At 45.8% G+C, this 27,062-nt stretch overlaps 2 protein-coding genes across 3 annotated transcripts; one reads left to right on the top strand and one right to left on the bottom strand.

Moving 5' to 3' along the window:
• Positions 1–7,924: 7,924 nt before the first annotated feature.
• On the top strand, positions 7,925–13,109 carry LOC137909683 (lysophospholipid acyltransferase 2-like). Its single transcript, XM_068754144.1, has 13 exons — positions 7,925–8,014; positions 8,942–9,087; positions 9,317–9,394; positions 9,487–9,582; positions 9,658–9,713; positions 9,799–9,853; positions 9,966–10,149; positions 10,260–10,452; positions 10,592–10,695; positions 12,064–12,128; positions 12,346–12,478; positions 12,652–12,803; positions 12,974–13,109. Exons 1-13 carry the CDS (start codon positions 7,925–7,927, stop codon positions 13,107–13,109), a joined length of 1,488 nt encoding a protein of 495 aa, XP_068610245.1.
• Positions 13,110–16,202: 3,093 nt separating this feature from the next.
• On the bottom strand, positions 16,203–20,454 carry nsl1 (NSL1 component of MIS12 kinetochore complex). 2 transcript variants are annotated; one of them, XM_068753979.1, is made up of 6 exons: positions 20,219–20,454; positions 19,389–19,461; positions 19,185–19,300; positions 17,337–17,391; positions 16,760–16,827; positions 16,203–16,683 (listed from the first exon to the last, which is right to left on the bottom strand). In XM_068753979.1, exons 1-6 carry the CDS (start codon positions 20,405–20,407, stop codon positions 16,456–16,458), a joined length of 729 nt encoding a protein of 242 aa, XP_068610080.1. In that variant the 5' UTR covers positions 20,408–20,454; the 3' UTR covers positions 16,203–16,455. The 2 variants fall into 2 exon arrangements, with proteins under 2 accessions (XP_068610080.1, XP_068610081.1); XM_068753980.1 differs by having other exon boundaries at positions 17,337–17,385.
• Between the last annotated feature and the right edge of the window lie 6,608 nt (positions 20,455–27,062).

Genomic DNA, 27,062 nt, shown 5'->3' with positions numbered 1-27,062 from the left:
CAGCGTGTTGCTATTGTTATTGACATGTTGCTGAATTTTTCCGTTTGATCAGTTCACGACTTAAGTTACAAACATTGTATATTCAATTGTATAGTAGTAAAAATATATGAATAGATTATTTCTGTTATTATAAATCCTTTCAATTGATCAAGTAAAGAAAACCACACTACTCTATCGATCAATAATCAAACTTATTCAAGTAAATAATATTAAATAATAAATAAAGAAAAATATCATCCAACACAAGTTATGGCATTAACTTTGTTCAAAACTCTTTTGTCACAGTTGAGAGGAGCAGAACTGCAGAACAACCAACAAATGTGGGCTGTTAAGAACATGTGTGAGATGCAGCATTTTACAAAAACAAATGTCTGACACAGCTCTCAGGGGCCACAAGAAATGACTTGGAGGGCCACATTTGGCCGCCGGGCCTTGAGTTTGACACGTGTGCTCTAGATCTACAACAGGTTCCTCGACTCCCCTTTGTTCTCTCTCATTTTCCTCATTCATTACTTTATCTAAATACTTCTTCCATCTTCCTACACACTCCTGGCCTCTGTCAACACCTTCATCTCTACTCTTCATCACTCTAACATGCTGAACATCCTTCCTGTCTCTACTCTTCATCACTCTAACATGCTGAACATCCTTCCTGTCTCTACTCTTCATCACTCTAACATGCTGAACATCCTTCCTGTCTCTACTCTTCATCACGCTAACATGCTGAACATCCTTCCTGTCTCTACTCTTCATCACTCTAACATGCTGAACATCCTTCCTGTCACTACTCTTCATCACTCTAACATGCTGAACATTGTTCCTGTCTCTACTCTTCATCACTAACATGCTGAACATCCTTCCTGTCTCTACTCTTCATCACTCTAACATGCTGAATATCCTTCCTGTCTCTACTCTTCATCACTCTAACATGCTGAACATCCTTCCTGTCTCTACTCTTCATCACTCTATCATGCTGAACATCCTTCCTGTCTCTACTCTTCATCACTCTAACATGCTGAACATCCTTCCTGTCTCTACTCTTCATCACTAACATGCTGAACATCCTTCCTGTCTCTACTCTTCATCACTCTAACATGCTGAACATCCTTCCTGTCTCTGTCTCTCTGTCTGTCCAGCCTGTTCAGATCCTTCTCTCCCTCTTTACTCAAAACAATCACAACAATCCTAAATGACAATTTCTTCACAAGATGGGACGAAACCAACAATCTTTAACTGGGACCTAAATCTTTTCAAGACTAAACAATCAACTGTTTTTCTCCAGAATCGCTTGAGACACCGTGGAATGCCAAGTTTGGTGAATGCAGCTTTTTAAAGAGCTGCTGAGTAAAAGTACTTGATTAGAATTTTAGTAATGATACAGGGGGAACCATTAGCATCACACTCTATTGGGTCTCTTGTTCTCAGAAGTGGCTGCTGACAGAGAATCAGTGTTTGTCTCCAATTTGACTCATTTCTTGTGTTGCTGGCTTTTAGCTGCCCCCTCTGCAGCAGGAAACCTGGCTGCGTATCAGCAGGCTCCTTGAAGTGCTTCATGTCTGTCCTGGCATGAACATTTCTCCATACTAGCATTCCTGCCTTGCTCACGCACAAGGAAATCATTGACTGGAGACCTATTTCTTTATATTTTTTTGCACTCAAAAATCTCACAAAAATTTGGATTGAAGAGTGAACATAGTAGAAAAATGGTGATTTGTAAATTACTTAAATATGTTTTTCAACAATCGTGTTTTCCAGATTGCTGAACTGTAAACTAATGTGGAAGTGCCACAATACTTCTGCAGTGGTGCTTGTGTTTCTGTGCTGTGAACAGGAACAGGAAGCTCCCTGTCCAGGTCAGAGGATGACTGAATTTCCGCTGTTCTTTGGTCTATGACCGCTAGGTGGCAGCAGCGGGTTGGTGGTAACCAGTGACGCCAACGATGGTCGGTCTGAAGCCACTGAACAACACAGGCTGTTTCTGTGGATGTTTGGTCCTCTGACAGGCTGTTTCTGTGGATGTTTGGTCCTCTGGCAGGCTGTTTCTGTGGATGCTTGGCCTCTGACAGGCTGTTTCTGTGGATGCTTGGGCCTCTGACAGGCTGTTTCTGTGGATGCTTGGGCCTCTGACAGGCTGTTGCTGTGGATGTTTGGCCTCTGACAGGCTGTTGCTGTGGATGTTTGGCCTCTGACAGGCTGTTTCTGTGGATGTTTGGCCCTCTGACAGGCTGTTTCTGTGGATGCTTGGGCCTCTGACGGGCTGTTTCTGTGGATGCTTGGGCCTCTGACAGGCTGTTTCTGTGGATGTTTGGCCTCTGACAGGCTGTTGCTGTGGATGTTTGGCCTCTGACAGGCTGTTTCTGTGGATGTTTGGCCCTCTGACAGGCTGTTTCTGTGGATGTTTGGGCCTCTGACGGGCTGTTTCTGTGGATGGTTGGTCCTCTGGCAGGCTGTTTCCGTGGATGGTTGGTCCTCTGGCAGGCTGTTTCCATGGATGTTTGGCCTCTGACAGGCTGTTTCCGTGGATGTTTGGCCCCCTGACAGGCTGTTGCTGTGGATGTTTGCCCTCTGACAGGCTGTTTCTGTGGATGTTTGGCCTCTGACAGGCTGTTTCTGTGGATGCTTGGGCCTCTGACAGGCTGTTTCTGTGGATGCTTGGGCCTCTGACAGGCTGTTGCTGTGGATGTTTGGCCTCTGACAGGCTGTTTCTGTGGATGTTTGGCCCTCTGACAGGCTGTTTCTGTGGATGCTTGGGCCTCTGACAGGCTGTTTCTGTGGATGCTTGGGCCTCTGACAGGCTGTTGCTGTGGATGTTTGGCCTCTGACAGGCTGTTTCTGTGGATGTTTGGCCCTCTGACAGGCTGTTTCTGTGGATGCTTGGGCCTCTGACAGGCTGTTTCTGTGGATGCTTGGCCTTCTGACAGGCTGTTTCTGTGGATGGTTGGGCCTCTGACAGGCTGTTTCTGTGGATGGTTGGGCCTCTGACAGGCTGTTTCTGTGGATGGTTGGCCCTCTGACAGGCTGTTTCTGTGGATGGTTGGGCCTCTGACAGGCTGTTTCTGTGGATGGTTGGGCCTCTGACAGGCTGTTGCTGTGGATGTTTGGCCTCTGACAGGCTGTTTCTGTGGATGTTTGGCCCTCTGACAGGCTGTTTCTGTGGATGCTTGGACCTATTTTTATTTATATCTTTTTTATTCGCCGCGTCTCTTGAACCGTTTACGCTAGCGACATAATTGCAACGGATTCCGGAAGCAGAGAAGCGTAGCTTTCCGGACGTTGCAGACATTATGGTAGGAAGAACCTACTAATCTCTCCCAATCCCAGCGGAGGTTCCGAGGATTATTTGTGTTTTAATTGGAGTTTTGTAAACGTGTAAATAAAATGTTGGTATTGTTTGAAGTGTATTTACTGTGTTTTTTTTTTTTGCCATGATGCTTCTTTTTATAGATTTTATTGTAAATACTTGTGTAAATACTGGATAGAGAATGCTGAGGGAAATCCAGGGGGGGGGGGGGGTGATGCCCCTCTTGAAGAAGCCTGGAAAGTGATGCTGACCCTGCCAAGATTCATCCTCTCACCGCTGGTACACATACTCCACATGACAGGTAGGGCTCTGTCTTCAGTAGAGGAGCTCCAGCTGAAAACGTCTGTAGCATGAACACTAAAAGGCAAACAAAACAATTTGAACTCGGTTCAAATTGTTTTGTTTCTAGATTATTGAATATATAATCTAGATTATATATTCTGATGTGCTTGCTGGGTATTTGTCTTGTGCAGTAACAGTGGCAGAGCCAGAACTAGGATAATCCGGATTATTTATCACACACACACGCTGGCATTTGCATCACCGAACTCACCAGATATGCTTTGTACATTCATCGTTGTGCTTTTTATTTTATATTTTATTTACTTTCATTATAACTCCCAAGAACGTGAAAAGGGCTCCGAAGCCTAAACGTAAGGCTTTCTCCTCCTCGCCTCCCACCTGTGCCACATACTTTCAACAAGTGTACAATGATGTTTTACTGTAGTATTAATGTATAAATGTACTGTGCTTTTCTATAATTAAGGTTATCTTTAATTATTCTTTATGTTTTTGCTACACAAAGCCATACAAAATGTTTTGAGACAGATTTTAATGAGTGAAAATATTTGTTTGGACGGATTATTTGTAATGAAAAATGTGCCAAAAACATCCAACCAGCATAATTTGGCCTCTATCAGTTTAATTGTCGCTCTTGTAATGTACAGCAGAGCTATTTAAATTACACTTAATTAATTAATGTGGAGGAAGCTATATTTTATTGATCTCACAGAGCTCTCAAGAAGCTGCATCAATCAGATAAATGTTGATAAATGTGAAATAGAAAATGCACAAAATGAAACTTAAATCAAAACTATTCGATTGAACTGGTTGGATGATAAATCTGCCTTGTATTTTGTTCAGTGGGTCGCGTAAAAAGCAGAAACAGAGATAAAAACATAGATCATTTATTAAAAGAGCACATGCTGCTACAGCCGGTAACAAAAGCAGCCATACAGTAACAGTAGGAAAGTTATATCATCACTGGGGTCACGTCTTCTCCACAGGTACACAAACACACAACAACCTGCACTCTTTAAAAATATTAACTAATAAAAACTAATGCACATTCAGAGTTCCCAGGATGCTTCAGTTCAATGGTCTGTTTGATCAGCGCTCTCTCTCAGGAGTTATCAGAAATGGGGGAAAAAAATACACAAGACACTCTTTTTTTTGCCACAGAGGTTCAGAAAGCCTGAACAGGGAAATAAGTTATAATAACTCAAACAAACATGGATGACAACTGCAACAGGAAGTGTGAAGCTTGCTGCAGGAACTCCTTCAAACACACCGAAGACGCACTGAGAGGTATTCTGCTCCGGTTCAGCTCCAGTGCCGAGGCGCTGGAATCGCTGGACATTTCTCCAGCCACCTCTCGGGTCAACATCAAGATATGCTGTTCACATTTGGCTCTGATTTTATTCTTCAGCAGCAGCAGTGCACAAATATAAAATGTAAAGCTTTGGGCCGTCATTTTAAATGGATCATGTGTCTGACTTGTTCCGGTTGCCTTCCTTACGGCTGACTTCAGAGTGGACTACGGTACATCTTACTAATGCATGAGTTTAGAAGCAGGGTGGAGCTGAAGATGGCATCACAGCACTTTGAAACATTAAAGGCCATCAAAAAGAGCACTCTTTTTTTTTTTCAAACAAAAGCTTCTCATTCAAAATGAAATGTACAATCAGAACTTGCTTACAGACCAGGTTTTGTTTCTCCACAGATCATCCGGCCTCTGATTTACCTAAAACGACCTCCTCCTATGGAATGAGGAAATGTGGAAGACCAGGATTCTCGTGTTTTTTCATAACCTCCTCTCGAACATAGTGCATAGCTTGTTGGAACACGAAGCCAGGTAAAAGCGTAAGCAAGAAAACAGACATGTTCTGTGAGTGACATCAAAAAACATTCAAATAAATTCATGAGTACAATAATCGGTCCTGATTTTCACCCAGATGCGGGTCACCGAGGCCCCCTCCTGGAGCCAGGCCAGGGGGTGGGGCACGACGGCAACCACCTGGTGGCCTTCACCCATGGGGTGCGGTCCTGCTGGCTTCATCAGGCCGTGCCCTCCAGCTCTCACTGGATTGGTTCCAGCCGCATGCGAAGCGGCCGGGATGAGAATCAGCACCTCCAAATCCGAGGCCATGGTTCTCAGCCTGAAAAGGGTGGAGTGCACCCTCCGGGTCGGGGAGGAGATCCTGCCCCAAGTGGAGGAGTTCAAGTACCTCGGGGTCTTGTTCACGAGTGAGGGAAGGATGGAGCGAGAGATCGACAGACGGATCGGTGCAGCGTCTGCAGTGATGCGGACTCTGCACAGATCCGTCATGGTGAAGAGAGAGCTGAGCCCAAAGGTGAAGCTCTCGATTTACCGGTCGATCTTCGTTCTCCTACCCTCACCTATGGTCACGAGCTTTGGGTAGTGACCGAAAGAACAGTTCAAAGTTTTGCACAGACTACACCTCTCTAAAGTGCGGCTCTCCAAAATGTTTCCAGGGGTGAACACTGCTTGTGACCGGTGTGGCCAAGAGCAGGCCACACTGGCTCATACGTTCTGGAAGTGTCCTGACATAATGCCTTATTGGGCCAAGATATTTAACATGTCGAACATTTGTCAGACACAACTACAGCCTGATCCTGTGTTGGCATTGTTTGGAGTTCCCTCAGCCTTGACTGGTCTCTCGAACAGGCAAAAAACGGTTATTAAATTTGTTACGGTGTTGTCTAGGAGATTGATCCTATTAAACTGGAAACAAAAAAAAACCTCCGTCCTACTTAAATCTCTTAAATGATGTAATGAAGCACGTTCAATTGGAGAAGATTAAATTCGAACTGAAACGGAGGGTAGATTACTTTTATTTGACGTGGGATGCGTTTTTGGGGTACTTCAGCAAAAATAAACAGAAATAAACATACAAATGCATAGATATGACTAGCTTGACCCCTCCCACCCCCCCCCCCCACCCCTTTTTTTATTTTTATTTTTATTTATTTATTATTATTTTAATCTTTTCTCTTTTTCTTTGTCTCCATTGTTGGTGTCAGTTTTTATTATTTTAATTATCTATGTAAGTGTGTATGGATACGTGTACATTGTGTGTGTATGAGTATTTGTACATGCTGTACTTCAATGTTTTATGTGTTCATAAGAAAATAATAAAAAGATTTTGAAAAAAAAAAAAAAAAAAAAGTATAATGCCAAGAAGAGTGCCGTCATGGTTTGCAGAACCAGAGAGGATAAGGGTTTGGACTTCCCAAGATTTTATCTGTCAGGGCAAGTGCTGTCTGTCTGCAGCAGAACTAAATATCTGGGCCACATCATCAATGACCAGCTGGGAGATGATGATGACATCATCAATGACCAGCTGGGAGATGATGATGACATGTATAGACAGCGGCGGATGCTGTATGCGCAGGCCAACATGCTGAAGAAGAAATTTAGTTTTTGCTCTGAAGCGGTCAAAGTCACCCTCTTCAGGGCCTTTTGTACGCCGCTCTATACTGCCCCCTTGTGGATCAAGTACAAACAGGCCAGCATGCAGAAGTTGAGGGTGGCGTACAATGACTGCATGCGGATACTTCTCAGGAAGCCAAGATGGTCCAGCGCCAGTGAGATGTTCTGTGGTATCGGGTTAACGCCCTTAATGCTCAGCTGAGGCACCTGCATACAGGTGTATATGTCGGCTGCATGACTCAGGGAATGACATCATCAGAACACTGACTCAGCCAAGCCTAAGTGCTGTGAAGTTTAATTCAGGTATTTGGAGTCATTGGTACCTGATGTTATTATAGGATTACTGTGTTTACTGTGTATACGTTGTAAATGTTGTAAATGTTATGTGTGCTTTTTAATTGGACCATTGTGTCTGCAAATAAAGATTTGATTGATTGACTGATATAATATATAACAAAAGATGCGTAAACAACAAATCGGTGATTTATCACGACCGTTAAACTTTAGATTTCATTGAGATAAATAAAGAAGGGAGGAGAAGAATGAATGGAAGAAGGATAATGAAGAGAGAGAATGGTAAGAAGATGGGAGAGGAGTGAAAGCGGATGAAAGGAGGAAGAGAGGAGAAAAATAAATGGTGGAGGAAAGACCAACTAAGATGGATGGATGGCATGAGGGGGAGGGGGGAGATGCTGAGGAGGAGGAGGAGGAAGAGGAGGAGGAAGGAGCATCAGCAGCAGGCCACACAAACAGAGCGACAGACAGACAGACAGACAGACAGAGAGAGAGACAGACAGACAGGCTGTCGGCGGATCACGGAGCTTCCGCCGCCGCATCTGCGCGCAGCAGCCGGACACAGAAGTAGCATCACCGGCCGCAGACACGGAGCCATGGCCGCTGAAGAGAGCCAATCCACGGCCTGCACCGGCTCCAGCCTCCTGCAGCCGGTCAGCGAGATCACCGACCTGCCGCTGGACCAGGTAAGCCCCGCGACGGCCGCGCCGGTACGGGCGGAGACCGGGGCTCGCGCGGCGCGTCCGAAATGGATGGAGGCCGGAGTCGGTGCAGACGGTCCCGCAACCGGAGCGGAAGACGCGCAGCGACCGGCCTGTGGAGGAAATTCGCCTCCACGGGATCTCTGATAAATCTCCGACGAAATGACATCATCATACGTGATTGATTACATTATCAGCAGATGATAGTTCATCAGTTTCTCCTCCGCGTGATCAGCAGGAATCCTTGAGCTCAATCAACAAGATTTAAATAATTAAACAAACACACACGTCATTCCTTTTGTCTTTTCAGCTCCAGGAACATTTCTTTTTTGGATAGAATCTTTCACCTTTTGCAGCCCATAATTAAATTCTGGACAAAATGGTATCCATTTGATAATTTTTTTTTAAAGAAATTGTTTGGTTTGAAACTCTTTTACGTTTTATTTACAGACTTTCGTGTTTTTAATAGAAGGGTTTTGTGTATCAGTCCATTGGACGCTTTCTGCTGTCCTAAAATAGCATTATTTATGCACTAGCATGCTTTACCGCTGCTAACAAGAGCTCTGCTGAATTCACTCCCATTAGTTTGAAGAGCGCCCTCTAGTGGAATCACAGCTGTCGCCTGTCACTGTAGCAACTTTAGATTTTTCCTGAAACCTCAAAGATATTCTAAAAGTATGGAAGCCAATCAGAGGCAGAGGAGGGCGGGACATGTGTCACCATAGAAGGACTCGAGCCTCAAAATCGAATCTCATCAGAAAATGATATCTGCTAAAGTAGCTGGGCCGTTTAAAAAGGTGGACATGTTGCTAGCCCTGTTAGCATCTCCTCAAAGATGAGACCTCGTCAACGTCTAATGCCGCTGCCGCTAACGCTCAGGTGTTGCTTTGACCCCTCCCTCTCTGCCTGCAGGTGAACTTTGTGGCATGTCAGCTCTGCGCGTTGGTGTCGGCCTTCTGGTTTCGTCTCTTCCTTCATCCCAGTAAGACCAGTCCCTTTATCCGCCATGTGGTGGCGACCTTACTGGGCCTTTACTTCGCTCTCTTCTGCTTCGGCTGGTGAGATTGACACGGAATGTTTACGGGTTTTATTGGGGGAACATGGCTGCATGTAGCATGTAGCATGTCATCTGAAACCTGCCCTGGCTAACAGCTAGCATCATAACCCTGTTCATGGTTAATTGTTGACAACATGCTACCAACATTTTGGCATCAGTTAGCATGTTTTATGCTTGCTTGCTGTTAGCATGCTATGCTAGCTATAACGTTAAAATCCGTTTGCTTCCAGGTATGCCCTCCACTTCCTGGTTCAGAGTGGACTCACCTACGGGATCATGATCCTGACGGGAGTTGAACACATGCACAAGTAAGAGCCAGAACGTCCACGAGGGGAGGGCGGATATTCGGCCTCCTCTGATTGGTCAGATACACGTATGAATGCTGGAACTCTCCTCCCAGGTACTGCCTCCTGGTGGCGCTCAGCTACCTGAGCCTCTGTCAGATCACTCGCGTCTACGTCTTTGACTACGGCATGTACTCCGCCGACTTCACAGGGTAAGCGTCCTTCCGTCTCGTCGTCCCAAACGTCGGTTCAGGTTGGTTTGAGTCTCGCTCTGTCTCTGTCTCCAGCCCCATGATGGTGATCACACAGAAGATCACCAGTGTGGCGTTTGAAATCCACGACGGTGAGCGGCCAGCGCTTCTTGAGCCCGTTGGATTGGGCGATGTTTGCAGGTTATATTCCTTTTTCCATTTTTTTTTTTCCTGCAGGAATGGCAAGAAAAGAAGAACATCTGACTCCAGGTCAGAAGATGCTGGCGATACGGTTCGTTCCTCTGCACAGACTCATGCTCCATGATGGTTCATATCGGACCCCTTATGGACTGTGTGTGTGTGCGTGCGTGCGTGTGTGTGTGTGTGTGTGTGTGTGCGTGCAGGAGGATGCCCAGTCTGCTGGAGTACTTCAGCTACAACTGTAACTTCATGGGGATCCTGGCCGGACCCACCAGCTCCTACAACGACTACATGGCCTTCATCGAGGGAGACCCCTGTCGCCATAGAGACCAGGAGGCAGACAGGAAGTCCAGCGGGACGCTGCGGCCGAGCGAACCCTCCCCAAACGTAGGAGACACTTCCTGTTGTTGTGAAACCGGAGCTGTTTGCAGCTGGGCGGGACGGAGGACGTTCCGCTTCCAGCTGAACTTGGTGAATTTCAATGTCTGTCCCCTCAGACGGAAGTCGTCCGTAAAGTGGCCACGTCCTGCTTCTGCCTCCTGGTGTTTCTGTCCGTGTGTAAAGTGTTCCCCGTGGAACGAAATATTGATGACGACTTCATTGCCAGCACGCCGCTGTACGCTCAGGTGGTCTACCTGTACCTGTCCATGCTGACCACCAGACCCAAGTACTACTTCGTCTGGACCCTCGGTGGGTAAAAATCAAGACCACACCTCCCGATGTTCTGCCAATACTTTCACAACGACAGCCTTTCATTGGCTGCCGTGTCCAACATGCGTCCGCCTCGTCGTTCTGTTTGACCTGTCTCACGGCGTGTCTCTGACCTCAGCCGATGCTATCAACAACGCCGCGGGCTTCGGCTTCAATGGCTACCATGAAGACGGCTCCCCTCGCTGGGACCTCATCTCCAACCTGAGAATCCGGAACATCGAGGTTTGTTTCAAGCAGGGGTCCCCAAACGTTTTCCTGTGAGGGCCACATCACTTTTCCCTTCTCTGATGGAGGGCGGGGCCAGTTTGTACAGGAAAAGTGTGATGATGGCAGTGGGGGGGGGGGGGGGGGCTGAACATTTAGGGGCCGAATGCGGAGGCAGGCTGTAGTTTAGGCTTCATCTCACCATCACAACTACACACAGTGACATGAATGGAGTGTCACACACGCAATGCCTCTCACACCCAAACTCAGTCTCTCTCCAGCACTATCAGGAAGTGCAGAGGGGAAGAACGACTGGATCAATCAGCTGATCCAATAAGAACCTGGATCAATCAGCTGATCCAATAAGAACAACTGGATCAATCAGCTGATCCAATAAGAACTACTGGATCAATCAGCTGATCCAATAAGAACGACTGGATCAATCAGCTGATCCAATACAGCTGCAGAGGAGCAAACAACAAACCTCAAATTATTGTAAAAAACCTGAACGCTGCACGCCTTGGTTTCGAACCCAGGATCTCCCAGCAGGGAGTCGAGTGCACTACCCACTACACCACCCAGAGGTTACCCCACCAGACATTAGGATAAATAGACAGTAGCATTGATTACTTTAGACCAGAGGCACTGGTTTTGAATCCAGTACGACGTCACCTGGTCGGAGACACGCCCACTCCACATAACACAAAAGGAAAAAGCACAACACAACAACACGCTGTGGTCTGAGATGTCAACTTATTATTTGACAGGTACGACTTTAGTAATACCTCAGGTCTCCTCACCTATACGGTGGCGTGGTCGGTAGGGTTACCGGAGGAACTGGGTTCGCATCCAACTGTGGGAGTGGGGGTGGAGTAGGGGCGGCGGGGTAGGCCCAGGGCCTTACCTGGGCGGAGTGAACTGGACCGCTGGTCCGCCCCACTCCGCTCAGGTGTGCCCTGGACCTACCCTGTTGCCCCTGCTCCACCTCATTCCCGTAGTGGGATTCGATACCAGGGCCATTTTGCCCCCCTCTACAGTGCTGCCAACCATGCCATGTGAGGAAACCTGCCCTGTTATTACAAAGTAATTACTATGTAATAAGTTGATATTACAGAACATTGGAACATCAACTTTCTGGCCTTATGTGACCGTCATTAAAAATAAAAGGGCGGCTACTCATGTTGTATGGAAAGGAAAATAAGTACATTTTATTTTGGGTCTCTGGTATTGTTCAGGGGGCCAGGCCAAATGGGCCGGATCCGGCCCGCGGGCCGTAGTTTGGGGACCCCTGGTTTCAAGTGTTCCTAAGTACCTGTTAGCTACCTGAGTGCAGGCTGGTAGCTGATTGGCTCTAAATAAATGGATTTCTTTTGGATCTCTTTTCAGACAGCAACAAGCTTCAAAGTTTTCCTCGACAACTGGAACATTCAGACGGCACACTGGCTCAAAAGGTCAGGAAACGTTGGCCTTGTTGTTGCTGTGTTTCTGATGTTGATGCTAATCTATAGCCTGTTGGCTTGTTAGCTATGTGCTACGCTACGCCAATATAAAGCATCTCTCCCAGCCGATGCCGTGAATGAAACATAAACATGAAAGACAGTCCTTGCTGCTTGTCCTTCCGTCCTGAGCTTCTGTTCCCGAGTTTCACCTTTGACCTCTGGTTGACAGGGTGTGTTACGAACGATGTCCCTATCACCCAACAGCAGCCACCTTCATCCTATCAGCCATGTGGCACGGCGCCTATCCGGGCTACTACCTCACCTTCCTCACCGGCATCGTCATCACACTGGCTGCCAGAGCAGTAAGCCGTCCGTGCTGTTAGCATAGCTATCTGTTAGCTGACATGGGAAGATTTGCAGGGGAATGTTACGTCGGAGAAGCTAACACACGTCTGCTAGGTAGCTGAGGATAGCGTAGCTCTGTAGCATCCACCGACTCACATCTTCCTGTTTAATAAATGTTTTATCCTCTCAGGTCAGACACAACGTCCGGCCATACTTCCTGCAATCACCTTCCCACAAAATGGTCTATGATGTCATCACGTGGGGGGCCACTCAGATCGCCATATGCTACACGGTGGTTCCTTTCGTGCTGCTGTCTGTGGGACCGTCCATCAAGTTTTACAGGTCAATAAGGTGTCATGTTTCAATGAGAATGTTCCGTCGCGGAGGCGATAGGGTCTCATTAACACAGTCAGGTCTAATCGCCGTCGTAAACCAGACCTCCGGAGGAAACGACTGGTTAAGACGATTCAGAAATGGTGGTTTTATCTGTTGCTCCGCCCCCCTCCCGGCAGGTCCTGGTGCTTCAGCCTCCATATCGGATGCATTCTGCTGGCGGCGGCGTTGCCAGTCAAATCCAGACATAACCAAAAGCGCCTCCACCAGCAGGCTGCAGACAGCAACAGCAGCAAGAAAGACAAAGCCACATGAGACGGAGGACAAAGAACCATCGTGGACAACCGTTAACTCACATAGGAAGACGAAGACATGGACCATATCAAACAGATCCTGCTGGGGTTCTGAAACCAGATCGTCATGGCGACACGTTTAAATATTATTTGGATTCACAGGTTGAAAATAGGAGCCGAATTCTGAAGGTGAAAGTGTTTTACCCACAGAAGTGTTACCGCTGGGATTCAAACTCCAGCTGCCCACGGAAGGAACCTTTAATGGGTCAGATGGCCGGTTCAGACGGATCCGAAAACATGGGTTGATATAAATACATATACTTTTTGAAAGTTCATGAGCAGCAGCCGAGTGTTAAACGGTACGAACCGTCATGGCCGCCCGGCATCCTGTTGAAGCCACTCCGTCTTCTTTCCAGTCAGAAACCTGCGGTCCAGAAACGACTGAACGAAAGGCGGATCAATAGAGAACGAGTCCATGGATGAGAAGACGGAATGGTGGAGGGATGGCCACGAGTTAGCGCAGTAAACGCCACATGGACTCAGAAGCAGAAACGGCTCCGCCTCCCAGACTGCCTGATTTTACGGATTATCCATGTTGTTTTAAACTCAGTGTATTCATAGAAACGAGTTTAGATGAAGTGCCAATGATTATTCCACTTAATTGTTTCATTTTGTATAAGAAGCGTCGGCGGCTGCGCTCGACGCGTGCCGAGGGCTTCGTGTTTACATTCGTAGATGTCGGTTTTTGTCGATGTTTTTTATGTGATTCCAAACAGGTTTGTGGTTTGATGCCAAATGATTGAAGGTTCAACTTCATAAAGTTTTAGGAAAGTGAGCTCAAATTCTGAAATTCAAATTAGACTGAGCAGATGAGATTCGAGAAAATCGCAAAACAGATGGCAGAAATGTTGCCTCAGGGGTTGCCTCGTTTATTTAAGCCAATGACTTCATTCCAAAGCTTCGGATGAGCTCAGAACTCAATGTAAGAGTTAAAACAGTTGGCTAACACCTAATTGTGGAAAGTAAAATTTCCATATCTCTGCCAAAACTGTCCGGCATGTGGAATATTGGTTATATTTGGCAGAGACAACGGTTTGAACCACATTAGTTGACAGTGTAGCGACAATGCTAAAGCAACCACACCAAAAGAGTTTAGCCAATTGGCCATTTAGCGAGAGTTATCTCCAAGCTAATGTTCTCATTGCGAATGTTTTTTGTTTTTTGTTTGTAAATCTTGTGATTAAAACGGATCTTTTGACACTGGACTTTGTGCTTGTGTGTTGGACCCGAGTGGACAGGAAGGGCGTGGCGTCCAGCTGCTCCGCACTTTAAACCCTCCACTTCCTCCTCTGACACTCGTACACTGTTAATATGTAATTATATTTATTACACAGATTAAAAGCCAAAATGTCTCATAAATAATAATGTACCTGCGCCAGGAACAACCGGAAGTTGTCATCGCCTGCGTTTGTTTCCCTAGTTGTCTGTTACATGTCTCTGAAAGTGGAGTTATGGGGAAAAATCAGTGGCGGGCGGTGCATTTTACGCCTAGGCCTTCAGTGAAGTCCGACTTAGTCCGACTTGAGTAAATACCCCTCATAATACCATCATTTATGACACCACGGCTTTAGAAATAATGTACAAACACACACTTACGCACTACCGGGTGTTGCATCACCTCAATCGTGTACAACACGGGATATTTTTTCCGGAGCATTTAAAAATCAATAAACTGCGGAAGCCATGAGCCAAAAGTTTGAAGCCTGGAAGTGGCGTACAAATGCTTTCCCCACCTGGGACAGGTTAGCTAGCTCCGGAGTTGGACGACGTCGGCTCACGAGAGCTAGCTTCTCTGTAAAGGTCCGTTATTGACTTGTAACGTGAGACAAGCAGGAAGGACTTGTTTCACCAACTCGTGATCCGATTGGCTATCGCAACTGTCTATCAACTCAACTCCACGAGCCCGTTCACTCACACAACACAGACGGCAAGCAGCGCTGATTCTGAAGGTCTCGGACGGATAGTACTTGCCACTGGTACTATGAAATCCGCCTGGCAACACAAGCTAGCTGAATTCTGATTGGATAAAAACTCAACTCTCACCTAAAAATACATCACTGTAATATAATATGACATGAATGTGAAGAATATATATATATATATACATAAAATTAAATTGATTTTATCATAAATATGATCATGTATTCTTGATTTCTGGTTATGTTAGGCAAGCAGAGAAGGCCTTGCAGGCCCTGACCACCTGCCACTGGAAAGAATTATAGTTTTAATATTTTTGGCTTCTCAGAGATTCAGGAGGAGCAGGAGGAGGAGGGGGGGAGGAGGAGGCGCGAACTCATCCGGTGACGATGATGACGCTGCAGAGCAGAAACGAGGAAGACTTGGGCTCTACCGGCTCACGTCATCATTCTTAAATCAACGTCATTATTATAAACACCGAGTCATCACTGTTACGTGCAGCAGCACCTCTCTCTCTCTCTGCCTGCCTCTCTCTCTCCCTATCAGTCTCTCTCTCTCTGTCGCTATCTGTCTCTATCTCTGCCTGCCTGCCTCTGTCTGTCTGTCTCTCTCTCTGCCTGTCTGTCTATATGATGCAACAGTGGCTTGATCGATTTTTGTCATGCTGATTTTTACTACTCTCACCTGTCGAGCTTCTCACCTGGAATTCACGGCATACAAGCATTTGATATTTTAACGCGTCGTTAACAGCCCCCTGTATATCTTTATATTTAAGTTGCTTTTAACTTCAGCCTCTTCACCATCAGACTTGGACTCTTCCGTACGGTTTCCTTTGATCCGTTTTGGTTTTTTGTCTGCTCCCAAACAGGCCCAGATATTTATTCCTCCATTAAACTGGGGCTTTTATTGTTTGAAAGAAAGACGTGCTTTCAAAGTAAACTTCATAGACTAAACGAAGCCTCATCTGTTTGAGCCTTGGAAGCTCCTCCCACTTCCACCCCCGGGTAGACTGGTTTCAGGTTCCCTCCAAATCAATAAACCAGAGGTATTAGCTGCCCTGCAGAGCACCACAGCGTTTACACGCAAACATTTATGTTTCAGACCCTTTACATCATGTGTTCATCACATAACAGTCATTCATTCATTGGAGCCTTTCCCAGCATGCCATGGGCGAGAGGCGGGGAACACACGAACTCCGCAGATAGGATTCAAACCCGGCACCTTCTTGCCGAGGCGATGGCGCTAACCACTGCCTGGAACCTTTACTGCACACACTGGCGCAAACGATCACGTCAATCACTTTGATATTGATTAAAAGAGCTGACCACAAACACCCATTTCCTTCAGTTGTGTTTATGTGAACAAACACAAGGTGAAATATAAAACCATTGTTACTGTGGAGCCATTTTCTTACTGGCTGACACGTAGCAGTCTGAAGCGCCTGCTTCGTCTGCAGCTCTCTTCATTTCCTGTCTGCTCCTCATCCCAACAGGAAGGCGCTGGACCGATTGATCCTGAAAGCCAAACACTTCTCTGTGGATCTCCAATGTGCTGGAACTTGACTTCATGTTGACAATTTCACAGAGGCCTTCAGCTTGTTTGTGAATGGACCTGATTGACTACAAAGTAAAAAGAGTGACATCTTTCACCTAGAATCAGTACAACAGCAATAAGGATTGATCGGTAAGGCGTTACCTCCATGACCTGCTTGGCCTGTTTCACCATCGCAGGAGCTGCAGCTGATAAACCTTTCATGATGGCCTCTGGTGACACACAAGCAGCAGGACTTTATCACCATGCTAATTAACTAGCCACTTCATTCGTCTATAAATCTGTCAATTATCGACATTAACTGTTGACTTCAATAACTAGAGCCCACCATCTAAATCGGGCATGGGCAAACTAAGGCCCGCAGGCCAGAGACGGCCCAGTGGGCTGTTCAATCCGGCCCGCCGCACTCGTCCAAATCACGCGACTACATTTTATTCTAATTAAGCCTCTCCCTGTAATTTGCTCAATGATCTCTGCATATTCCTGCTTTGCCGCCTGTAGAAGGCCAAATCCTTTCCTGTCACGCTTTAAATGTCGTTTATATTAGTTCACGCAAACACTCCGTCCATCGGTTCCTGGCCCCGCCCCTCTGTCAAATGTTAAAACCCATAGCGGCCCGGGAGACAAAATGTTTGCCCACCTCTGATCTAAATAATATGATACGATACAACTTAACTTGAAACTGTTGCTTTAGAGAATCAGATTGATTATTGGTTACAACCTCGGTCAGGATCGTTGGCGTGTAATGGAGGATCGACACACTGCCCATACTGCCCCTGAAAAACAATTAAACGCACACGCCATCAGCGAGGACAAAGGGACAGGCCTCCAAGACAGTGGTGAGGACAGCCATGACGGACGGCTTAGAGACAGTGGTGAGGACAACCATGATGGACGGCTTAGAGACAGTGGTGAGGACAGCCATGATGGACGGCTTAGAGACAGTGGTGAGGACAGCCATGATGGACGGCTCAGAGACAGTGGTGAGGACAGCCATGACGGACGGCTCAGAGACAGTGGTGAGGACAGCCATGATGGACGGCTCAGAGACAGTGGTGAGGACAGCCATGATGGACGGCTCAGAGACAGTGGTGAGGACAGCCATGATGGACGGCTTAGAGACAGTGGTGAGGACAGCCATGATGGACGGCTTAGAGACAGTGGTGAGGACAGCCATGATGGACAGCTTAGAGACAGTGGTGAGGACAGCCATGATGGACAGCTTAGAGACAGTGGTGAGGACAGCCATGATGGACGGCTTAGAGACAGTGGTAAGGACAGCCATGACGGACGGCTTAGAGACAGTGGTGAGGACAGCCATGATGGACGGCTTAGAGACAGTGGTGAGGACAGCCATGATGGACAGCTTAGAGACAGTGTCTCTGAGGAAAAGACAGGAGGCGGAGCTAGAAGTGGAGGAGATGAAGATGCTGAGGTTCTCCTTGGGAGTGTCCAGGTTGGACAGGATTAAGAATGAGACAATAAGAGGAACAGTGAAGGTTAGACGCTTTGGAGACAAGGTCAGAGAGACCAGACTTTGATGGTTTGGACATGTCCAGAGGAGAGACAGGGACTATATCGGTAGAAGGATGCTGAGGATGGAGGTGCCAGGGAACAGGACTAGAGGACGACCCAGGAGAAGAGACATGGACGTAGTGAGGGAGGACATGAGAGTGGCTGGTGTTGGGGAGGACGATGCAAAGGACAGGGTGAAGTGGAGAAGGCTGGGTTGCTGTGGCGACCCCTCAGGGGACAAGAAGGAAGAGAAAGAAGAATCAGCAGTGCTTCATGAAAACCATTGCCGGATTGGCCCGAATATAAGACGGTGTTTTTCTTTTGCATTGAAATAAGACTGAAAAAGTGGGAGTCGTCTTACATTCGCAGTCTAGACATGCTACCCATCCAGAACGCTAGATGGCGCCAGATATCTTTAAAGCGCAACAGCTCTCAGCTACTCTCAAGGTTAAACCAGTTTGCATTACTGTTCCTTACTCGTATTCGTTTCAAGACTACAGTTACGGTTAGACTTCACTTTGATGGTTCATGCAGTTATTGCTATTTTGTTGTTTTATCACAGTAGATTTATTTACATTTTAAACACCAGAAGCCATTCATTTAGAAATGTGATTGCACTTTAGTTCACATATTTAAATGTTCAGATATTAAGATGTGAGACGTGAGATATTAAGATGTTTTTGCATGATTTGAATGAGGCAAAATAACATGCTTTTTCTCTCGAATATATTGTTATAATCATTTGTTTCAGATGTACTGTAATTATTTTCTGTATAAAAATTTAATTTGGTGTTCAAAAAGTATTTTTTCAAACTTGAGTCTTGAAAAAGAGGGCGTCGTCTTATATTCGGGCCAATACGGTACCCCTTACTTCCTACATTAAACAAACCATCATTATAAAGATCAGACGTTGCTACCTGCAGACATTTTGCTCTTTAAAACCGTGCGTCTGTAGATGCACGTGTCGTCACAACGTAATTTCCTCTCGTCTTTTCAAACAGACGATGCTGGACATTTATGCGCCCCGCGAGAAGACCGTTCTTGTGAGTCTCACCATGAGTTTGCGTTTCGCTTTGAGGGTGTGGATCACGTGAGGTAGGATGTATTTGGGGTAGGATCGTCGTCTGCAGGTCGTGTCAACGATGGCGTCATCCAGCAGACTCTCCAGTTCTGAAAGCACAGAGAACGTTTACAGCACGTTCAACCCAAAAAGAACGTCTAAGCCCGGAACACGGTCTGTAGTTATTCAGATAATCACCTTCAACATCAGGAGCCTCCTCCCATGGCTGTCCATTCACCAGAACGTTGTCTTGAACAGCTGCCTCAAAGTTCTGCACAGAAACTGTTCTCTGGTCAGCTAGCAGCAGCCTGACATCCGTCTGTCCTCTATAAACTGTTCTCTGGTCAGCTAGCAGCAGCCTGACATCCATCTGTCCTCTATAAACTGTTCTCTGGTCAGCTAGCAGCAGCCTGACATCCATCTGTCCTCTATAAACTGTTCTCTGGTCAGCTAGCAGCAGCCTGCCATCCATCTGTCCTCTATAAACTGTTCTCTGGTCAGCTAGCAGCAGCCTGACATCCATCTGTCCTCTATAAACTGTTCTCTGGTCAGCTAGCAGCAGCCTGACATCCATCTGTCCTCTATAAACTGTTCTCTGGTCAGCTAGCAGCAGCCTGACATCCATCTGTCCTCTATAAACTGTTCTCTGGTCAGCTAGCAGCAGCCTGACATCCATCCGTCCTCTATAAACTGTTCTATTCCTGAGTGATCGATCGGTGCCCCCCCCCCCCCCCCCCCACCCTTCAGAAGCAGCACACAGAGCACACGCGGTTGGGCGATCTGCTGTTATTATGCTAATTGCACTCAGACAGAATGAAAATGCTACTAGGCCTCAGCTTCAACCTCCTATTGATGCAGATTGAGATTAGCTTGATGATCGCTGCTCTGATTTTGGATGCTAGCTGATTAGCCGCCGCTCAACCGGCCTTTAAAATAAATACTTGTTCCTGTTTTGTTTTTTTACGGCCTATCACGTCAGAACAATGGGAACGGTTTACTCTTAGCATCATGCTAACAGTTTGACCCACCGCTAACAGATCTCGCAGTAAAACTCCTTTAGTCTCTTCTTCAACGTCCTTCTGTGCGTCAAGAGCTGCGAGTAAAATGTCTTTATACCGATCAATGTGATCGATTACACGTTTCTTAGAAGGCACTCGCACTCTGTAGTCCAGACTCCTATCATCGCCGTGTAAAGTTTCGCTACCTGCGGTCTCCATCTTTACCGCCAACCCTGCTTTAAAGAAACCGGAAAGTAGTTGTCAACTTCCGGTCCGACCGGTAAGTTTTCCTGAAAAAGCATTTCGTGGAGCAGAAAGGTTCCGCTCTGTCAGCGAGCTTTCAGTAAAGTTCTCTCAAGGGTTAGAGTTCGACGGAACCCAACTTGAGTCACAAACCATTAGTTTGAATATAAGTGAACATAAAACTATCTCAAATAGGGTTAGTTTAAAACAACGGATTAATGAGAACAACCGGACACAAAGTTAGATTTATTTGCCATTACATTTGGAAACATTTTGATTTTGAAAACAAAAAGTGAGGTATTGCAAATTATTTCCCTTTCCTGAAAATAAGAAAGAAGACTCCTGAAAAAAATCCTATTACTCATTCGAATGAGGGGGCGGCCTCATAATTTATGTAAGTTATTTATTGTCATTTTGCATCAGTGGTGTAATTTATTTTAGATTAATTGTTAGTTTGCACTGGCGGTGTAAAATTATTTTATTTTTGTTTTTCTAATGTTACGTTGCATCAATTGTGTAATTTAATATTAGTTTATTTTTATTTGTATTGTTAATTGTGGATGATTTATGTACGAAGGACTTTCAACGGAAACAATCCCGCAAGGGCTTTTTTGAAATGCTCCTCTTAGACAGGATGTTTGACTTTATTTGTACTGTAATACATGCTACTGTGTGACTGTACTTGTACTCTAACATTCTATCTAATAAATATATTCATCATCATCATCATCTCTCGGTAGGCCTGGGGGCCCCTCGGGACCCCCCGGTGGCTTTGGACGATGCTGGGCAGAGGAGTGTCTCCTGGGGATGGGGAACTGCTCTTTGAGCACCTTTACGTGTTGCAGGTTTTTTGTGTGTTTTCTGGTTTGACTGGAAATAGGATGTGATATCTGAGCTCACAGCAAATCAAATCTACCTCCGGGTACAAATAAAGTACCCTTGAACCCATGACCCGGATCAGCGGTTGAAAACCGAACCAAACCGAACCCATAACGTATCACTGTGTGGAGTTTGAATCCTTCAACATCTTTCCAGCTTTGCCACAAAGACATGATTCTTTACTGACCACTTAGTAAGTGTAACAGAGTCAGAATTGAGCCTGTTAGAATTTCGAACAAAATAAATTCTGTACATATTTGTGTGGTTTGTGGCGCCTCCTACTGGTCATATTTCGTAGCTGCATGACCAGGTGTCTGCACACGTCACTAGCCTCCTCTGCTGCTCATGCCATCTATCTGGCAGCGGCGCCCTCTAGTGGTGGGAGAGTTCTTTAGTTTCTTCTTCCTGCCTTTAGATCAGGGGAGTCGAACCTGTCCGAGACACTCCAGGTTTTCTTTCCAACCATCTCTCCAGCAGCTGATCTCACTAATGAGTTTATTCTCTCTCATTGGAGCAGGCGTTGATAATTAAAATCACCTGCTTTAGTAACCGGCTGGAAGGAAAACCTGCAGCGTCTCGGCCCTCCACCGGACAGGTTCGACACCCCTGCTTTAGATCCCTCCAACCAACAGAACGGACCTCTGATCCACGCCGCAGAAGAACCTCCGCAGATGGTTCTCGTTTGTTCTGGATTTAACATAAAGCACTCGTCTCGGCTTTGTTCTTCTACTCTTATGTAGAACCTGAGCCTCCTAAAGAGCTACAAAATAAACACTTACGTTTTGAGCGTTGCAAACAAATGGAAAAGAGAGAGGAGAGGAGAAATAATTTTCCCAACATTTTTTAATAAATAAAGGAAAAGACAGGAGGCGGAGCTAGAAGGGGAGGAGATGAAGATGCTGAGGTTCTCCTTGGGAGTGACCAGGTTGGACAGGATTAGAAATGAGACAATAAGAGGGACAGTGAAGGTTAGACGTTTTGGAGACAAGGTCAGAGAGACCAGACTTTGATGGTTTGGACATGTCCAGAGGAGAGACAGGGACTATATCGGTAGAAGGATGCTGAGGATGGAACTGCCAGGAAACAGGACTAGAGGACGACCCAGGAGAAGAGACATGGACGTAGTGAGGGAGGACATGAGAGTGTCTGGTGTTGGGGAGGACGATGCAAAGGACAGGACTAGAGGACGACCCAGGAGGAGAGACATGGACGTAGTGAGGGAGGACGATGATTTTCTATGGCGACCCCTGACGGGACAAGATGAATGTACAGTAGTAGTAGTAGTGTTGCTGATAATAATAATAATAATAATAATAAGCTTTATTTATATAGCACTTTTTTAGAAATAAAATTCCCAAAGTGCTTTAACAGATAATAACAAATCAACATGAATCATATAAACAAAAAATACATATTAAACAAACATTAATCAATGTAAAATGGGTGTATAAAAGCAACAGTGGCGTCAGGGCACAAGCGATGAGACTCGGTACCCAGCAATAATCATAAAATAATAAAACTATGTTCAAAATATAAAAATAAATACATTTAAAAAAAATTAATTAAAGTAAATGAAAAGTAATTAAAACAGTGGACTCCATCAATTAAAAGCCAGTCTATATAAATACGTTTTTAGAAGTGTTTTAAAAGAAGTAACTGAATCTGCAAGCCTTATATTTTCAGGCAGGTCGTTCCAAAGCCGAGGGGCCCTGATGGCGAATGCTCTGTCACCTTTTGATTTTAACCTCGACTTCGGAAGTACCAGAAATCCTCGACCCCAGGATCTCAGGCTGCGGGGGGGCTCATATAAAGTCAATAAATCATAAATATAAGTTGGGCCCAGACCCATAAGAGCTTTAAAAGCGATCAGTAAAATCTTAAAATCAATTCTAAATTGGACTGGCAGCCAGTGCAGCGAAGCAAGGACTGGGGTGATGTGATGGCGTCTGTTAAAACCAGTAAGAAGCCGAGCTGCTGCGTTCTGCGCTAGTTGGAGGCGGGACAGTGATTTGTTGTTTGTGCCAGACAGGAGTGAATTGCAGTATCGAGTCTTGAGAAGATGAGTGTGTGGATTACTTTCTCCAGGTCTGACTGTTGTAGCATGTGCTTTACTTTTGTAATTAATCGGAGGTGAAAGAAGCATGATCGAACTGTAGAATTGATGTGTGAGGTGAAGTACAGATTGTGATCAAATATAACTCCCAGGTTTTTTGCAGTGGGTTTGAGGTTATGTGATAGTGGACCAAGTACTGAAGGACATAAGGGATCAGGGGGGTTAAATAGAATGATTTCTGATTTGGAGTTATTTAATTGAAGAAGGTTATGTGCCATCCAACAGTTAACATCGTCTAGACAATTAAAAACAGCAGCTAGGCTTGCTGGGTCACCAGGTCTCAGGGGAAGGTATATCTGTGTGTCGTCTGCATAACAATGAAAGGAGACGTTATGCCGCCGAATGATCTGGCCCAGCGGAAGCATGTAAATTGAAAGTAAAATTGGGCCTAAAATCGAACCTTGCGGTACACCACAGCTGATGGGTGCTGTAGAAGAAACATAATTATCTATGTTGACTGCAAAAGTTCTTTTCAAAAGATATGATTCGAACCAGCTTAGTGCCTCGTCCGTGATCCCAACCCATGTTTTTAAACGATCAATTAAAATCACATGGTCCACTGTATCAAAAGCTGCGCTTAAATCTAAAGGAATTAAGACAGCACTTTCCCCCCTGTCAACAGCTAAAAGAAGATCATTTGATACTTTGAGAAGTGCCGTTTCAGTACTGTGCCGTGCTCTAAAACCAGACTGAAACTCTTCAAATATATTATTATGACACATAAAATCTAAAAGCTGCGTTAAAACCACTTTTTCTAAAATTTTTGATAAGAAAGAAAGTTTTGATATAGGCCTAAAATTGCTTAAAACAGTATTGTCAAGGTTCGGTTTCTTAAGAAGAGGTTGGACCACAGCATGTTTAAAAACTGAAGGGAAAACACCTTCCTCCAGGGAGCAATTAGTAATTGTTAAAATGCTGGGTCCAACAGTGTTGATAACCTCTTTTTAAAACTTAGTGGGAATCGAATCAATGCTGCAGGTTGCAGCTTTCATGCCTGCAATGATTTCAGTTAAAAAGACAGTGAAACCGGTTCAAAGTTACTAAAATAAGTGTCGATGTTACTGAAAGTATCTAAAACACGCGTTGGGGGGGGGGATTTGTTCCCGAATGACCTTGACTTTGTTCACAAAAAACTTTAAAAAATCCTTACACAGCTCTGAGGATGGGTTAATAAAATGACAGGAGGGGGGGCGTGTGACTGAATTTAAAACTTTAAAAAGAGCTCTGGGATTGTTGCTATGTGTTGAGATCAGGTTAGAATAAAACGATGCTCTTGCTTCTTTAACTGATGTCTGGTATGTTTTTAAAGCTTCTTTCCATATTTCATAAAACACATGTAGACCAGATTTTTTCCATTTACGTTCTTTCCTCCTGTAGTCTCTCTTTAGTTCATTTAGGGCCTCATTTAGCCAGGGTTGTGGTGCTCTGTTTTTCTTATTGGTCTTGTATGGGGCGACAGAGTCCAAAATATCCTCACAAGTAGTGTTAAAAAGAGAGACCAGCTCCTCTATGTTAAAAGGTGGAGTAAAAGCAGTTAACGAAGCAGCAGTAAAACGCTCAACAAACTTGGTACTTGACAAAGAGTTAAAAACCCGACGTCATACGGGTGCGCTGTGATTAAAAGACTGAGGGGATAAAATCGCACTAAATAAAATGGCCTTATGATCGGACACACAGATATCCTTAGTCTCAACGTTTTCAGGAGTGACGCCACTGTGCAGGACTAAATCCAAGGTATGACCTTTGTTGTGTGTTGGAACTTGGACTGCCTGAGAGAGACCAAGAGAGTCAATCGTTTCAATAAAATCATTGACAAGGGGGTGAGTGGGACAAAAAACATGTATGTTAAAATCTCCTAAAATAAGAATCCGGTCATGCTTTGTTATAAAATATGATACCAGCTCAGCAAACTCTTGAATAAAAACACTGTTTGTTTTTGGTGGTCTATAAATTATTATAATTATAGTGGAAGTTAACGTCTGAGGAATGAGTTACTGTTGAGCCGGTGCTCTGTGGTGCCATCAGCTCCCCCACCCCCGTCTGTCTTCAACACAGGGTCTCGTTTGTGGATCTTATGAGGGGGGGTGGGGAGCTATGTTGGATTAAATGTTGGACTAAAAGTCTGACATTTTAACATGAAATACTCAAAGGCCTTTGTCGTGTCTGTTTCTCAGTCGCCACCCAGAGAAGGCGGCCAGGGTGAACTGACACCAGCCAACAGCCAGACCAGAATGAGCACCAACAAGTGAGGGAGACGCCCCCCCCCCCCCCCCCCCACCGCCGGCTCGCCTTCTGACAGCCGCAGACCGGAGAGGAAACCAACACAACCACCCCGTCTCTGCGAGAGACACACAATGTATCAGACTTCAGTGTCCCCGCAGCACGGCACGGGGACGTCCTTCTGGTTTGGTGAAAGATCAGCACTTGTGTTAGGAAACGTGTTTGTCCTGTGTGCACGACGGAGGCCTCCTGAACCCAAACAAGGTTTGAAAATAAAAAGATCCTGCTTGTATCTGTGCATCAGCCATTGATCAATCAATCGCTGCAGTTGCTGTGATGAAATGTGTATCGATCGTGGTTCTCCGCTTTCACGCTGCGGATGGAGGAAATCTCCACCCATCAGTTAAAACTCCTTCTGACAGGAGACTCTGCCAGACGTTCCCACCAGACCCTCACATTACGTTTGGGCCTGCCAGGTCTGTCCGGCGTCCTCCCCCATTTGACTCACCACCAGGTGGTGATCGGTTGACAGCTCCGCCCCTCTCTTCACCCGAGTGTCCAAGACATGCGGCCGCAAGTCCGGCGATACGACGACAAAGTCGATCATCGAACTGCGGCCGAGCGTGTCCTGGTGCCAGGTGCACATATGGACACCCTTATGCTTGGACATGGTGTTTGTTATGGACAATCTGTGACGAGCACAGAAGTCCAATAACAAAACACCCGGACCGGGAATATTCATGGGATTGGAGACGGAGCAATCAAACAAGAAACAGGTGGGAAATGTGGGATTTTATTGTAAAGCAGAATTTCTGTCTAAAGAAAGGAACCAGCAGGACGACTTCAGCCTTCGTCTCGTTAACGACACAGGAAGTGATTGTGATCCGTGAACAGACAGGAAGCACTGGGGGAGGGGCGGAGTCCAGGAGGAACAAAGACACGCCCGTTTACTCCGACACCTCCGGACTCGTTAGTGTCCGAGTCCCGCCGCAGGTTCCAGGAGGACTGGAAGCAAAGGAAGGATTTCTGAGGACGGACAGCAGAGACGACTCTAGAGGCCGTCAGATGTCTCTCGTCTCAGATCACATGACCCCAGGAGGACCAATAGGACAAAGGGAAAGCACAAACAACCCAGCAGCCGAAGAGTTAAAGTGTAATGATGGAGGACGTTGGATGAAGACAGTCTTAAAGATCCTGCTTGACGTCTCCAGAGAAGAGAGACGAGAACAATCCCCGAAATATTTAAATGACACCGTTTAGACTCTAATCAATAAGTATCGATCACTGGATCCTCGTCGCTGATATCTTTGATCGGATCGGGTTCTGGTGAAGACCCGGTGGACTCCAGTTCAAACAGGACGATGTGGGGACACCGCTCCTTGTCCCAGAACCCTGCGGAGACAGAACCAACAGAACTGA

The sequence above is a fragment of the Brachionichthys hirsutus genome, chromosome 20 (genome assembly GCF_040956055.1).
Source record: "Brachionichthys hirsutus isolate HB-005 chromosome 20, CSIRO-AGI_Bhir_v1, whole genome shotgun sequence".
Classification (NCBI taxonomy): Eukaryota; Metazoa; Chordata; class Actinopteri; order Lophiiformes; family Brachionichthyidae; genus Brachionichthys; species Brachionichthys hirsutus.
The sequence above is the reverse complement of the archived record's forward strand: the minus strand, read 5'-3'. Positions and strand labels throughout refer to the sequence as shown.